We start from the raw sequence: 16,463 nt of genomic DNA, 5'->3' as shown, positions 1-16,463 counted from the left end.
CACTTGTCCATTGTCGATGCCACTGCGCACGTTCCACAACAGTGACAATAACAACAGCAACAACAACAATAACAACTCATATGGGGCATGAACCATGGGAGTTTCCCGTTGCAATTACGAGTATTTTTTAACTGCTTATTGCGTTTTGGTCGTCGTCGAACACAAACACGAACGCATATCGCATCCAGCTCCATGCCCACAGTAGTTCCATTACCAACCCCCAGCCCTCGGCCCAGTCATCTCCGGAGACCGTATCGGCCACAGCAACAAGCAACACAACGAACTGAATTTCATTCGATTTCGATGCGAGGAGGATCTCAAAAGCTGTCCAATAAAAATTAACGACATACGCACACAAAGTGCGCAAAGTATTGGACCGAGTGCAGGGGGTTCTGCAGGACCGTTCGGCATTCCGATTTTAAATTGAAATTTTAATTTTGTTGAAAAAGCATTTGTATTGGAAATATATTTTGGTCTAGCTTAATTGATACTGGCTTTAAGATATAACTTTACTAATTGTCAACCAAAAGTATCAAGAAATATTTTGCTTATAGCTATAAATATTTTAAAGATATTTTCTCGGAGTAAAAGCTTAATAATTTTTTAAAATGTAAAATAATTATATTTATTTATATTTTATCATATTCAGGATAGCGAGCCGAGTCGAAAATAACTTAATGAATACGTGGTTCAGCAATTTGGGAAATTCCACCCACAACAGTGGTTAATTAGCGAAAAACGTTGGTATGCAAGTTTAATGCTAACCATCCGTGTTTCACATTTTTCGAAAAACAAAAGCTGCCTCGGTAAAAAGTCCGATTCAAAGATTTTTTTGGTGAATTTATTTTTTGTACGATTTGCATGAAACTTATTTGCTAAGATTTAGATTTAGAAAATTTCGCCCACAACTGAAGAAATTCGGAGACAAAAAATAACTTAACTCTTTGGTTTATTATAGGTTTCAAACTCATTTTCAAAGATCTTTATCATAACTTATGTGACACGCCTTTGCAGAATCCACTGTTATTGAATGGAAAAAGCGGGGCAAAGGTTTAATAAACTCAAGTTTTTTATTCGGCCTCAAGATTCTTAACACAAGACTAACAAGTGCGGAAACCTCTGATTGAAACATTTGGTTCTTTATTCGATGCACTTTAAACATATTTTTAAATAGAAGTAGAGTTCAAGATGGGACGGGTAGATGTCAATTTTTCACGGGCGTGTAGTTGGTGGAAGGGAAATATCGAAAATTTAGTTGTTTGTTCAAATTTATTTCAGATGTGTTTCACATTTTTAGAAAAATCCATTTCCATTCCTCCTTAATATAAATAGGTGTTAAAGATTGCGTTAGTGAGATTCAAAAAAATTATAAATCAAATTAATTTTCAAAGATCCATTTGGAAAATCATTTGAAACTTCTTTCAAGTTTTTCGCAGAATCCAAGTTTTAATTTAAAGCTTTGTCAAATTGACTTCAAACTTCGTTTCAAAGTCCTACATAAGTACATACTGAATACTTTATACAGCGCCTTTAAAATTTGTGGTAAATTGTTGAACGATTAGCAAGTTTTTATTTACCATCGGATTGCCCTAAACTGATTTGTTAAAATAGATATGATACGTTTTATGCTTCAATATTCTCACCTCAAGATTAAAATGGGCAGAAAACGCTGATTTCAACATTTGGTTCTTTATGTAATGAGCTTTAAACCTTTTTTCAGTATCTATATAGAATCAAACTTAAGATATAAATTGTCTACGGGCGGGAAATGGGTAATATTATATTAAAATATTAGTTATTAGATTGTAGAGACTTATATATGGCTTTAACAAGTGCACCGATTGATGAAATATTGATTGGTAATGTTTATATCTTACACGCAATTTTATCTGAAATAGTTCACTGCGCTTAATAGAATACATTAAAATTCGTCCGGCTATCAAATAATGGTATTCTCGAAAAACACAGCATCATTAAAAATAGCTGCTTCACTTTTCTCAATTAAGTGCACGAATATCGTAATTTTTCGACTAAAATCAAATTTATTTCGATGGTCGGAATCTGCCGAAGCTGCAGTAAACTCGGTTGAGGGTTGGAGTGTAGGGGGTAGAGCAAAAGAAGCAGCACAAGAGGTCATAACAATATTTTCACGTTTTGCCTAAGTCCGGAATGAGTTTGTGCAATTTATATGGCTGACAGCCCCTGCCAACGTATCTGTTCCTCTCCCAGTTCCCTTTTTCTGCTACAGCTCCTGCTCCAATGTCGACCCATCCAATCCAAAACGCGGCCGAGCCCAGAGGACGGCCAACAGGCAGCAGACAGCAGAGCTGCTGCTATTATTTTGATACTCAGCGCTATTAACGTTAATTTTCGTTAGTTACGTAATACGTATTCGAAAGCACCTTACACATTCACACACACACACATACTCCCGTCCGCAGCATTCACATATTCAGTTTCATTACGCAAGCAACCCAACCTCATGCTGAATCTCTTCTTTCGGCCGGGAGTAAACAAACGTCTACCACGTGATTGCGTGTGGGCGGGTCGTAGTCGGACCCAGGACCGGGCTCCCACAGCCCTCCGCTTCCACACCGGTGCCCTTTCTGGCCGGAGGCCGTTGGCATTAAAGAGATTTACGAGTACATGATTTTGCATGTTCGGTGCCCCTGATGCCATTTAGATTCGCTTAGGTACATTTTCATCCTTGCCACCCACATAAGCTCGTTTAGACAAACACACGCATACACATACACACACTCCACACGCAGTGCGTGTGTGTATTTGCGTACGCATTTAATGGCCCATTAGTGCTATCAAATACGCATAAATATTTGCACTTGCCAGAAGTTCACGCAGACAGAGATACAGATACATATGTGCACTTGCAGATACAGTTACATGTGAGTCTGATTGTTGGCCGAGGGACTTGGGGCCCACTGAAATATTTGCAGTCGCCAGTTTACTGCTGATGCAGTAGACAATTCAACGTATCGAAGAAAAACAGAAAAACATATAAAACGTAAACTCGTTTCAACATCAATGGATATGAATTTTACTGTCTATGCGTACAAAACTAAAAATGACAGTTAATGACAATTAAAAAATTTAGCTTATATAAACTAAACTAACCATTAATGTAATTACCTAGTAAAGCGTCATTAAAATGAATCATCGCTAGAATGCTCGTCATTGAATACACCCCGCTTCATTACCTGCTGTACTTCGTCTGATGTTATGTTTTTGGTCTCTGGTATGAAGATGACGACAAATAATAGCCCCAACATACAGACAATTAACATAAAATAGAATATTGAAAAATGGCCCACGCTGAACAAGAACCCAATGTTCAGCAGGGTGGCGAACAGCCAACTTATTGTGGCAGCAAGGGCACAGCCAAACGGCCGCATGTGCTCTGGTATAAGCTCGACGTAGAGAATCCAGGCGACCGGACCAAAGCCCATAGAGAACGATGCAACGAAAATGAATAGGGAGAGTAAAGCTGGCCAGCGCCATGATTCTGAACGCATCCATTTGAACCAAACGCACAAAAAGAGCGAAGTCATGAACATGACCACCGAGGAGAACAGCAACAGCGAACGGCGACCAAAGCGATCGACCGCCAGTAAACAGATTAAGTGGCCCAGACACATGGACACACACAGCCACATCACATAGATATTGAAACTCGAATCGGCCATCTGCACAAGTATATCCCCCATGTGGCCCATGATGATAACGCCACCGGAAATATGATACAGCATTAACAGTATAGTTGCCCGAGGAACACTGCGCTGATTGATTTTGTTATGCATGAAGCCCCAACAACTTTGATGCAGTTCCATGTCGCTTCTCTTTAACGTCTGTTTTAGCAGCTCTAGCTCAGTATTTATATCATATTCATCACCGCGCAGCCAGCGCATGGATTTCCGAGCCTTTTCTAATTGTCCGTGTAAGAAATAGTAGCTCGGCGACTCGGGTATAAGCGTAACGGAGAGACAGAGAAGCGCCATCAGCGTACAGGTAACGTTGCCGTACTTTATACTAAGGATCTCGGACAGTATATTATTAAGGACTGCGCCGTAGACAAGGGCGCCATAGAACACGCTGATCATGGCCCCACGCTGATGCTGCCGGCTGATTTCCGCATTGTACACGGGTACTGCTACGCAGAGTGCGGCGCCACAGATGCCCAGTACGCAGCGACCCACGTATACCATGTAAACGTTATTGGCGAAAGTCAATAGGCTCCAGCCTAAGACGTAGGGGAACATTTGAAAGAGCATGACGGGCTTGCAGCCATACATTTTCATCAATACACCCATGGGCATGCAGAAACATGCAGCACCCAGTGGCAGCATTGAATTAGTCCATTCCCACTGATCTTTCGTCAGCTCAACGTTGTAAGCCTTCTGAGATACCAAATTATGTCCAATGTTCGTCCAGCCGATTGTGGTGCCAAAACAGAATACGCCAAAATTGCTAATTGCCCCGGCAAGATACTGGTGTCCAGCCTTGCTAGTTGGTCGAATGATCGGGGGTTTCTGTCGCCTTGACTCAATTCCCGTAAGTGTGACGCTTGTACTCGGTTCCGTAATGGGTTGCATCTCGCCTATTGACGCGATTATAAAAATTGTCTCTATTATAAAAATTAATTAAAAATAAATATTTTAAAATATTAAAAAATATCATTTTCTTTATTTCAAATTAAGAGGCACATGCCTACTTAGGTCGAAATTAATAGAAAATTGTTAATATTTTATTTAACCCTTGTAAAGGGTATGCTATTTTTTTAATGAACGTGTAATGAATGTGTAACGCATAGAAAAGAACATCTCTGACCGGTGAAGTATATATCTTAGCTCAGAATTAACATGCCAGTTCATATAGCCATATAGCCTGTCTGACCGTCCGTCCGTTTTAAAGATATCATATTGAACCTTGCGTAGGTCCCTCATTCTGTTGCAGGCAATACACGTGTCGCAACATCTGTCACGGGTCAAGACATGTCTGTAATAGGAAAAATCGGTCTATAAGTAGGACTTTATGTGACAAAGTATTCTGTTTTCCAATTTATTTTCATCAACTCAGCAATTTCAAGCTGCACTATTCTCACATATTTGCAAAAGGGAAATGTCATCAAGAATATTAAGTCTTCGGTGTGCCGAAGTTATCCCTTAAAAAGCTGTCACATATAACATTGTATATTTATTTATTTTGTATATTAGTCATATATTTTATGGAATTAAGCTATCAGGTGGCCGACCCGAAGGTGGGTGGGCATGGTGGTTGGGGAGGCGTCTTTGGGAAAACGTTCTCCCACTTATCTCCCTGATGGGACGGGCCCCTAAAGATCGCTGGTTAGTCTGTTGGAGTGTGTAGCTAGAGGATTGTTTTACAAAGAAATAAATGTATTAAAATTAAACTAAAATATGTACTTAGATTTGATACATATAGCTGCCAGAGGAACGCTTACGCGAAAATTTATTTATAACTAAAAATATCTTATAAAACGCACAAAGTTTTCAAATTTTCATATGTGTTCAAAACCTTTTAGAAAATCTTCTGTATTTGCTTAAGTCAGAATACAAAATTATAAGCCGCACTGCATGTTCCCTCCCCAGTTAATAAACATTATTTATTTTTATAAATAATTTGCATAATCAATTGATTTATTCGTTGATATATCTTCCAAATATTCGTTTAATTAAAAGTATTTTATATAAGTATTTATATGCCTTAACATGGTATTTTAAATAATAATTTATAACTCCAAAGAAAAAAACCAACACTACACAAAAAATGTAATTCAATTGTAATTATAGAATAAATAAAATATCTGTTTTTGCTTCAATTCAAATGAAAACATTTTTTCGTAAGTTGAATTGTATTTTTAATTGCAAACCAATTAGCGAATGCCTCGAATTACAAATTAACTTCATAAAATTTAAGTCATTTCTTTGCTGCCACTGTACACTCGTGTGGACGTCATTCTTTTTCCGTTTGCGTCCGTGGTATTACAATTTTAAATTCAGTTTCTTTTATCATTTGCATCGCCAGCGCAGCGATCAAGCCGCATTCTTAATTAATGATCAAGGAACTCGACCCGAACATTTTAATCAGCCCCAGTCCTGGTCGCTGCTGCGCACATGGCACTGTCGTCCATTTATTTATGGCAGCTGGCAACATGGCGATGTGGCTCAAACCATGCGAAGGAACTCAGCGGGGCAGGTAAGCAAAATGAGAAATTTATCAAGTTTATTTATTGTCGGGTATGAATTGAGATATAATTTAAAGAACTTACAAAGAAGGCGCAGGCACAGTTGGAAAAAAAAATGGTGGCTTAAAAAAGCAATAAATAACCAGGCCAAAACAAAAGAGTGGCTGCCACACTCTCCTGGCCAACTGGCCTCGCAACCCGAGTTAATTCCTGATGCGCTCTACCATTGGCTGTTGCCCGTGGTCCGCTGTTCCATGGCTGCTGCTCAGAAGCAATCGCTGCGACCACGACGACGACTCACTCGACGGCCTCATGCTGAGCCCGTAATTAAAAGTCATAAACTATTTTTATGGCTACTCGTATATTTGTCGCTCAGCTGCGGCCACAAACTGTCAACTGCTTGGCCCTGGTCCGATTTGCATGCGCGGGCAGCTCGTGGGAAGCGGCAACAGCGACTGCGACTGCTATGGACTCTAAGTCTGAGGCAGGCTCTTGCACTGGACTTAGTTTAGAGATAATCCCATGGCGGCAACAAGTGACACAGACGCATTTATTTAATTAATTAATTAATTAATGCATTTTGAATGCAGTTAAAGTGTAGCTAAGTAGATGCTGTGCAGGTTGCTAACCTCCAATTACTCAGATAATTTTCTTTGCACATATTTGAGCTGCACAAAGAGAGAGAGAGAGAGACTGAGTAGTCGTCATTAATTGGACTTAATGTGCAACTAAATCATTTGACAAAATGCAAATTAGTATTTATGCGATTGTGCAGTTGTCGTTGCTCGTTTGATCGGACATCCAGTTGGTCTGGCTGTTGCATTCAGACCTGCACTCAGTGTGACACATAATTTTTGATTAGTCCTTAACAAATAATTGTAGTTTAAATAATTTTAAGTGCAGCTGATAAACAGCGAGTCATACAATATAATTAAACGAAATTATTTTCTGCGTTAGGCATGAATTGAGATTTTCATAATAATTGATTATACACTTTTATAGCCTGCTTATATAGCATAATACAATATTTATCATGTTTCTTAAGTAAAATAAAAACGAATTAAATTCAAATAATCTTCGTAGCTTATTTTAATGCTAAACTTAATTACAAACTGTATTTAAACAAGTAAGAGGTTCTAGTCGGGAGCTCCCGACTAGGGGATACCCTGAACCCTTCTTCCAACATCATATGAATATATATATTCTATTTTAGAAGCTATATATCAAGTTTGCTGACTATAGCTCTTATTATTTACCAAAATTGCCCAAAAAACAGGATATCGATATCGATTTTTATCGATTGCTTGAAAACGGAGTAAGTTATCGATTATCGAAAACAAACAAGATCTGCGCGGGAACTAGGAGCATCTACATCTAAAATTTCAGTCTCTAGCTCTAATAGGTTCTGAGATCCTTGCGTTCATACATACGGACGGACGGACGGAGGGACAGACAGACAGACGGACATGGCTAGATCGACTCGGCTATTGATGCTGTACAAGAATATATATACTTTATGGGGTCGGAGATGCTTCCTTCTGCCTGTTACATACATTTGGATTTTGCACAAATACAATATACCCTTATACCCATTTTTAATGGGTTTAGGGTATAAAAAATGTTTTTCGATTTTGGGCTTCAGTAAATACACACATATATGTATATTTTACTTAGATCTTGTTAAATTATAATTCATATATACAAAATAATAATTTGTTTAGTTAATTTACTAACTGAAGCTCTGTCAACTTTCATGGGAATATCACCTCTTCATGTTATTTAACTTTGTGAATATTTTGTACCGATACATAATATAAATTCCATATTAAACAAGTTATCCACAGCCTACGTACCTGTATTGAAGGCTTATCAAATTATATATACAAATTACTTGCGACTAAACTAATCAATGACTAGCAATCCGACAACATAGATTCTTATAAGTGTATTCATTGCTGATAAGCCCAAAATATACTCGATTTCTAGGAGTCGACTTAATTTTGCATTGAGTTGCTCTGTTTGCGCGATGGCCAAGGATGGCAAAAAGAAAACCAACTCAAGGAAAACGCTGACTTTGCTTGTGAAAGACTCAATCGACGTGGCACTTGGAAGCGCATGTGCATAACCGCCCATATTTGGCGGGGCTGCTCCTCTGGCTGAAAGGGATGGCAACATGAAGAGATGCTCAACGAAGGTGAAACTGAAAGCCAGTCGCTGTGGCAACCAAGGACCTCGTCCTCGTCGCTATTGTCGTCGCAGTCGTTGTATTGATTTTAGTGGGGCATTTACGCGCGATTATCGTTTAGTCGGCGATGCCCGAAGTATTACGAGAATTGTTATAGCGCAAACGACACGATACCACCATGTTGCAAGCAGTTGCCATAGTCCTTCCTTTTCTGCTCGCCTGCTGTTGGCCAACAAACGCACCATGACACCAGCAGCTGCCTTCAGCTGTTCGTACTGCACTTCAAGTTGTTGCTCCCGAAAATTGGCATCAATGCGCCGTCGGTGTTTATCGAGCAGCGTTTATGCTCAACTCAGCTATTTTAAATAAGACCTTTATGTAACCAGCATATTATAGTTAATCGAACTTTGATCCAAGTGCTAAGAGATTAATACGTTTGACGTGAGGTTGCGTCCTCTATCATTTATATTTTAGATCTTGATGAAGTATACAAACTTGGGGGTATCCCTTTATTTTCTAGAAATTATATTATGTTAACCAGTTTCATATTTATCGGTTAGCAACAACATTTTTATACCCTGAACCCATTAAAAATGGGTACAAGGGTATATTGTATTTGTGCAAAATCCAAATGTATGTAACAGGCAGAAGGAAGCTTCTCCGACCCCATAAAGTATATATATTCTTGATCAGCATCAATAGCCGAGTCGATCTAGCCATGTCCGCCTGTCTGTCCGTCGAATGAACGCAAGGATCTCAGAACCTATAAGAGCTAGAGACTTGAAATTTTAGATGTAGATGCTCCTAGCTCCCGCGCAGATCGAGTTTGTTTCCGATAATCGATTACTTGCTCCGTTTCCAAGCAATCGATAAAAATCGATATCGATATCCTGTTTTTTGGGCAATTTTGGTAAATAATAAGAGCTAGAGTCACCAAACTTGACATACAGCTTCTAAAATAGAATATATATATGCATTTGATGTTGGAAGAAGAGGGTTCAGGGTAACCCCTAGTCGGGAGCTCCCGACTAGAACCTCTTACTTGTTCTATCCTGTTTCTGTCCTGAAATAAAGTTAAAATTACATATATAAACTATGAGGGTACCTAAAAAATAGATTAGAACATTTTTATCAAAAAAATTATGATAAAAACGATTAAAAAGTCAATTCAAATTCCGTTTTAATTCTGTGTAATGCACTGTAAGTGACGAAAGAAATTATTCCAATATTCGCACAACTATTCGATTCTCAACACCTCATTATTTCTAACTCTACTCCTTATTCTCTCATTTTCTCTCTCTGATTTAATTCCGCTTTCTTTTTTTATTAACAGTTCTGTAATAAGAATGCGAGTTTTTATTGCGCTGTTAGCTTTTGTTTATTGGTCCTGTTTGCATTGTCCTTTGCAAATACTTAAGAGAATCCACTGTAGAAGCAACAGGTAAAAAGATAAATTGATGTCTCTTACTTCATAAATTAAATAAGAAATTAGTGTCTCTTATTTGTTTGTGAAAAATAACGGTAGTAAGTTCAGTTAAAAGTAAAATTCATATTTATTAACTTACATTTAAATATTTCACTTTGTCTAAAATTAGACCATTTATTTCATCTATCGATTCTCCAAGTCCATGAGACCTATCTTTAGTATTCTCTTCGAATACTTAATACCATTACTAATCCCAAAAACCCAAGCAGCCGGAACAGGGACTAGCGTGAAGATAGGCGAGCCAAAGGACGAGCTGGCGAAAAGGCAGCAACAACAACTTGCAAGCCGAAAGGATGCACGAAAATTGCTTTCATATTTCAGGTGATAATGGTTTCCTTATGTGAATTTACAAAACATTAAAGCTTCTGTGTGCGGGGTACACATAATTTCCCCAAAAAGCAATTCACGTTAATGGCGCAAAAATCCCAAAGGGATAAGGCGGCGACTGAAGAGCCAAAAGCAGCAAAAAAAAGCCAAAAAAAAAATGTTTGACTTTTTCTCCACCAATGATGGCAAAAAGACATCCGAAGATACGAACGCGAAGCGCGATGGAACCGCCGCTTCGTTGTTTATTGTAATGACCGTTGTACAGGCGCCGCCGCAGGTCCCTTTGCCCCCTAACTCACGTGCACTGCTCGAGATGGAGAATATACGAGATTAGGAACGTGGCTGAGACTGCGCAAAAACCGAAACGATATGCTCAGGCCAAGCAAGTGGAGTCGGACCAAGTAGTTGGCAGTTGGAGCCGTGACTTAGATTCGATTTTCTTGTATTGCTCTTGTGGGAAATTTTGGAAATAGGTTTGAGCATGTTTTAATATTTTCCTTTAGTTTTTCCCTTTTTTTTTACCTCTTGCAAATGACACGAAGTAGATAGACCTGAATTCCCACTGTGTACGCTGCAAGAGGCACTTCCATTCCCTTTTACCTGTTTGGTTTTTTCTCTCGCCTGTAATTCGATGTGCAAGTTAAGCAGCTGAAGGTAATAACCGTGAATTATGAAATTTTCGGAGATTCATTGTGTTCTTTAATGTTCCTGGCAATTAACCTTGGTCGCATTTTTATTGGCCGTATTTTACTTAAAAACTGCTAAAAATCACCTGCAAAAAACACAACAGTTTGTCCTTGAAGCAGATCACATCTTGAAATATTTGTAGGGTAACATTTTGGAATTAAGAGCATAATAGCATAGAGTTAAAATATTCAAGCATTAATACCCAATGAACTAATGGCAAAACATGCTGCTTCGTTTGTCTCGCATAATTAGACAAACATCTCATACTTCAACTTCCAAAAAATAGGTAACAGCTAATCAAGAAGTATAATATATCTTAGGAATTATACAAGAACTCTTAAGCCAATATACATTATTTTAATTAACTTTAGTTATTGAAAAAACTTTTAACAGGAGCGATATATCGACCCCAATCAGTTCTATATACTGTACCACATAACTTTTAACTATAATTTGAAATATAATTTTGGTAAAACCTAATTTCCTAATTTATACAGTTTTTTACTTTTTGTTTAAATATAATTTTTTACTTTGAAAACGAAAATAACCTACACGATTTCTCATATATAATAGAACAGGGATAGATACATTTTTTAAATATATAATCGAAACGATAATTCATGATATTTTATAAAAGTCGATTCTAATTAAATAATATTTAAGGAGAGCTATAATAATATTTCTAGGTAAGGTTTAGTGCAGTATTAAATCATTAATATAAACAAAATTCGACTATCTCGAATTTGGATGTTTCGGCCAGGGCACAGCGAATCCCCCTATCGGCATCCTGTTGCATATTAAGTGCGTTTGGTGTACTTAATCCGACCATTTAAATGTTTATCTCTCGATGTGAGACGTCATTAAACTTAAGCGAAACGTTTTCAGAATTTTTAACGACTTAAAGACGCTGAAATTAGGCAAAAGCAGCCGGCAGAAGGTAACAGCTGCAAAAAATTAAATGCAAATTAGAAAAAACTCTCAAAAAATACAATCGCATTAGTCTCAGATGTGAGAAATGTGATATAGGAATACTCGTATCTACCCACCCACGCACACACATACACATGCACGCACACAGATACAATCTTTGTTTTTGTGCTTTGGCGTAAGCGAAGTAATTTTTCTTGAGCCCAGCTCCCCAAGCCCCTGTCGGGGCATACGAAAGCAATTTAGTAAGCTGTAGCTTGCCAACTCTGAGGCCAAGTGGCGGTACGGGAAATGGAAAAGCAAACCCAATTTCCTTTCTTGGGTCGCAGCCCGGCAAAATGGAATCTGCTGCGGCATGCTACTTGCTGCCAGCTACGTGCGCCCCCCTCTCAAGACCAAGAAACGCGCGCGTCTTCGCAATATATCTTCTTTACGAGCGCACACTCTGGCAACAATGGCCATGCTCACCCTCATCACCAGCGCCAGCGCCAGCTCCAACCCCAGCACAAGTCCCTGGCTTGGCCAAGGTCTTGGTATTGTGGGTGAGGGAAAATGAACCTAAGCAAACTATTCGAATGGCATTTCGGGCCAGAGGAAGACCCTAAGACGCTATTGCTGCTGCGGATGCCGTGCTGCTGTTGCTGCTGCTGTTGCTGGTGATGAAGAAGAAACAGTTGGCAGCCCAAGCCCATGGAGGCAGCTCAAGAAATGCGGCAAAGCAAACAAATGGCAGCGGCCACGGAACTGCTACTAAGGGGTGGGTCATGCGGCAGGCAGCCATGTTGTGGCTCTCGCTCTTGGCTGTTATTCCACTCAGGAATTCCGCATAGCCACCCCGGAGCAACAGCAGCTTCCGGGAACGGCAACAGCAACGGCAACGGCAGCTGTCTGAATGCGGACGCATGAAATGGAAAGAAATGGCATTTAAGAAAAGCGAAACGAGAAAAATAAGGAGCTAAACGACTTTGGAAATTCCATTTGAGCAAACAACAGGCACCATCCAACAGCCAAGTCAGCAGGCGGAGTTTGAGTTGGAGTTTCGCCTGTAGCCCGTGCCATTTGCTGCTCTTCACGAATCTTCTGGCTTGCGTCTATTCAAGTTCTGGCCTGAGACATGCATCTGTTATACAAGACGGTATTCGGAGCACTTTTAGTTGTCATATCTACAACTTCAGTGGGACCTCTTGCACAAGTTGTCACTTAGTATACGCCCACAGATCCTACAGCAGCCCTCATCCTACATGAATACGTCCATGTGCATGTCTACATATGTATTGCAGTGCTGGCAACGTTGGGGCACATAATGCAAATGGCATAAGAGACGAGCCAGCGGCATCCGATCCAATATTTGCGCCAATAAATAAATTTAATGTACAAACTCCGGGCATGCGAGAGAATATTAAAAACGAAAATTATATTCTACCCAGAAGCTGCCAGGCACGCACACACACTCCAATATATATATATATGGATTTATATATGTATATGTACATATTCATGCCAAGCCAACTCAACTTTGTGCCCTGGCTCACAAGTGTGTGCACATTTGCGCATTTGCATAAATATAATTATGAAACGGAAAATTTAAAATTGCATTCGTTTGAAAGGCAAAAAAAGTAAAGCTATATTCATGCGCAAATTGAAATTATTATTTCGAGTCCCCTTTACAGTGCAAAAATAAAGTGAAGACGACGAAAAAATTCGACCGCAACGTCTCGTTTTCAATTATAAAATATAGTTGTTCCCCAAGTAAGTTTAATATTTGTAATTTTTAGTCTGCGTCCATTTGGAATTGGCTCTTTTGCTCAGATTTGCATTACAATATTTTCTTCATCTTTCAAGAAAAAGCCTCAAAACTTCCTCATTATTTTTAAGATTTAAGATTTTTAAAATTCAGTCTACTTTTCATACCTTTGTAGAGGGTAATAAGAGGGATCATGTTCGTCTGTTCCTCAGTTTTGAAGCTATCGTATTGAAACTTTGCATAGATACGTTTTTCGTTACAGGCAGTACTTATGTTGGAGCCGATATCTTAATAAGAACTCGGCAACTATCAGTTTCTTGGGAACGAGCATAGCTGCTCTTCGTGTATATGCATCATCTTTTGACCACTATATCATATAGCTGCCATCGGTCGAAATTTTAACTCTCTATTTACTTACCGGCCTATTACAAAAGACTCAATTAATAATGATACGATAAATGTCATACAGTATGTACAAATATTCGGCATTCACATATGCTGAGATACAACTCCATATCTACGAAAAGTTAATGCACGATAAATGCTTGTCTTATTTGATATATATGCTTATAACGCACTTTGCAATCGAAACACGTATCGTTCATGTTTGGTGATTATAAAGTTTTAATGAATACGCAACACATCCTCTCAGCCCAACCCCAGCTGCTGATCCAATGGCAATTCCGAGTTGGATGCACGTTGCTGCTGCTTGTTTCGAAGCCCGTTCATGGCAACGGCAACTGCAGTGGCATTTTATTTTTACAACGACATCGCACAAAGCTCTGTGCCAGGCAGGATATTAACACGTACATGTGTACCAACGCAGGATGTGCGAACATCCAACGTCCTTACAACGCATAAATATGAACGACTCCAAGAAGACAGAAGCTTGAAGAGAAGCAAACACCCCTTTTTCCGTATTTTACCATTCAATTGGCTTGCGTGTCGTGTGCCCCACGTTTGACCTTTACGACCGTATTCATATCCTGCCTTTCGTGCTCGGGATCGTTAAAACGCACGCTTTGTCTCTGGGATTGGCATTTACGTATTTAATATTCGAAGAACATGCAAATTATTTAAAGACTTTCCACAAATCTATTGATTCTAGACGGGTAGACTTGACAATTTTATAAAGCTGGCATATCAGTTGTTTCTACTGCGCGACGCGATGTACCTAATGTCAGTCTGCTTAATAATTCATAACACAGATGTAACATTAAGAATAACATGTTGACCCCTTGTAGAAGTTTTATCTACCATGCTGACAATCAATTTAAATGTCAACTTCATAACCAAGCAGCCGCCTGTTACCTGTGTTACCTGTTCAGTGCGCACTAATGAGCACAACCAACAGCCAACAACAACAATGCTGACAAGTTGCAATGCTGAAAATTAATTACACTGCGGATTGGCTGGCATGTTACCAGTTAATTATGACCTTTTTCGCCTCTGAGTGTGCCGCGACTGCCGACGACAAATTAAAGTTATGGCCGAACTCTACGCTGGTATTGGTCCAGCCGACGAACGGCATTTAGCCGGCTGCAAAGGCGGAGGAGGCGTGGCCCAAAACAGGTTTCTTTGTCTTCGCTGTCTGCGTCGCAGCACTCCCCAACGCGCTAAAGTCTTTGTGTCCATAAATCCAATCAACGTCCCTTTTAATGGCGTTTTTGTTCATGAATCCATTTTATCTTTTCTTTCTTTCTTTTTTTTTTTGCCGTATTCGTCCAATTTGCGGTTGTGTTTGCTTTTGACTTTTATCTTAATTGAGCGACGGACCACACGTGAGTCAAAATTCATGTTCGCATGACTGTTCCACGGGTGTCTAAGAATTCATACAAGTTCTTCCAGAAAACTGTACCTTATATTTGGGATACTTTTTTGCGGAATTAAATACTATTTATTCAATAGAGTGTTAAATTAAATGTGTCTATCTTTCTGTTCTTATTACTTACACTAAATCCCATATATTATTTATTAGCAAATTTTGTAATCTTAAGTACGTAAGACCAATCTATACTTAAGCGAATACTTTCATATAATTTCCTTTTGTTGTAATATTTATATACTGATTCTTGGTATATTGTTATGTATTCTTTCTGTTATGAAAAATGTACTCTTTAATAGAGAACTTGACATCACTTTAATTGGTATTTTGTATTGCACATTTGGCAGGACATTAAAATGCCACCAAAAAAGAATCAACACGACATTCTGTGCCATTTGAAAAGGGGTCGCCGGGTTGGGTGGGACGTTTCACGTTAGCGACTGTCCTCGAGTGTCCAACCAACTGAATCTTGATTAGAATTCTTAAATATTTATAAAAACAATAACAACGACTGGGCCCATTGGGCCCACCAAAAGCAAACAGGTAGATTCGCATGCTCCTAGCATCCGGAATTCGTCCTCCAACCTGGCTGGCGCTTAGCTTGACTGGTGGTACGCCCAAAAGGGGCGCTCCTGTGGGCGTATGAAATTTACATAGAACGGAAATAAATGAAAACAACAGTTAGCCGTGCACGAATCGGGTTATGAAATTAACATTTGGAGCTTTGCCGTGCGCCCGAGCAGCGTTCATTTTGAGCTGAGGCTGCGGCCAAGTGGCAAATGCTGCCCCAACGCTTTGCGCCTGCTGAGCCAGCATTTGCCACTCGGCCGCAACTTAAAATGCGAAAAGTCGACAAAAAGTCTAAAAAGTTTTCGGTCCACCCATTCCATGCTGCGGTGCGGAGCTCTTGCGAAACGAAATGAAATTTTCAGTTGAGTTGCCAGCATCACACGCCCCCTCGACGCTGGCTGGGCTGAGCTTATGGATAGGGTATTCTGCTGAGCTGCCGTTGCCACTGCAGCGGAGCTGGCATCCAAAAAGAAATTGGGACGTTGGCATTGG

The 16,463-nt window shown here is 39.4% G+C and overlaps 1 protein-coding gene across 1 annotated transcript; it reads right to left on the bottom strand.

Moving 5' to 3' along the window:
• Nucleotides 1–2,076: 2,076 nt before the first annotated feature.
• Nucleotides 2,077–4,656, bottom strand: LOC115765763 (glucose transporter type 3). The gene is made up of 2 exons (XM_030709427.1): nt 2,408–4,656; nt 2,077–2,354 (listed from the first exon to the last, which is right to left on the bottom strand). The coding sequence occupies exon 1, from the start codon at nt 4,605–4,607 to the stop codon at nt 3,162–3,164; it is 1,446 nt and encodes a 481-aa protein (XP_030565287.1). The 5' UTR covers nt 4,608–4,656; the 3' UTR covers nt 2,077–2,354; nt 2,408–3,161.
• Nucleotides 4,657–16,463: the final 11,807 nt, after the last annotated feature.

Source organism: Drosophila novamexicana, unplaced genomic scaffold (genome assembly GCF_003285875.2).
Source record: "Drosophila novamexicana strain 15010-1031.04,08,12 unplaced genomic scaffold, DnovRS2.1 tig00000986-arrow-arrow-pilon, whole genome shotgun sequence".
NCBI lineage: Eukaryota > Metazoa > Arthropoda > Insecta > Diptera > Drosophilidae > Drosophila > Drosophila novamexicana.
This window is presented reverse-complemented; position numbering and strand designations above follow the sequence as displayed.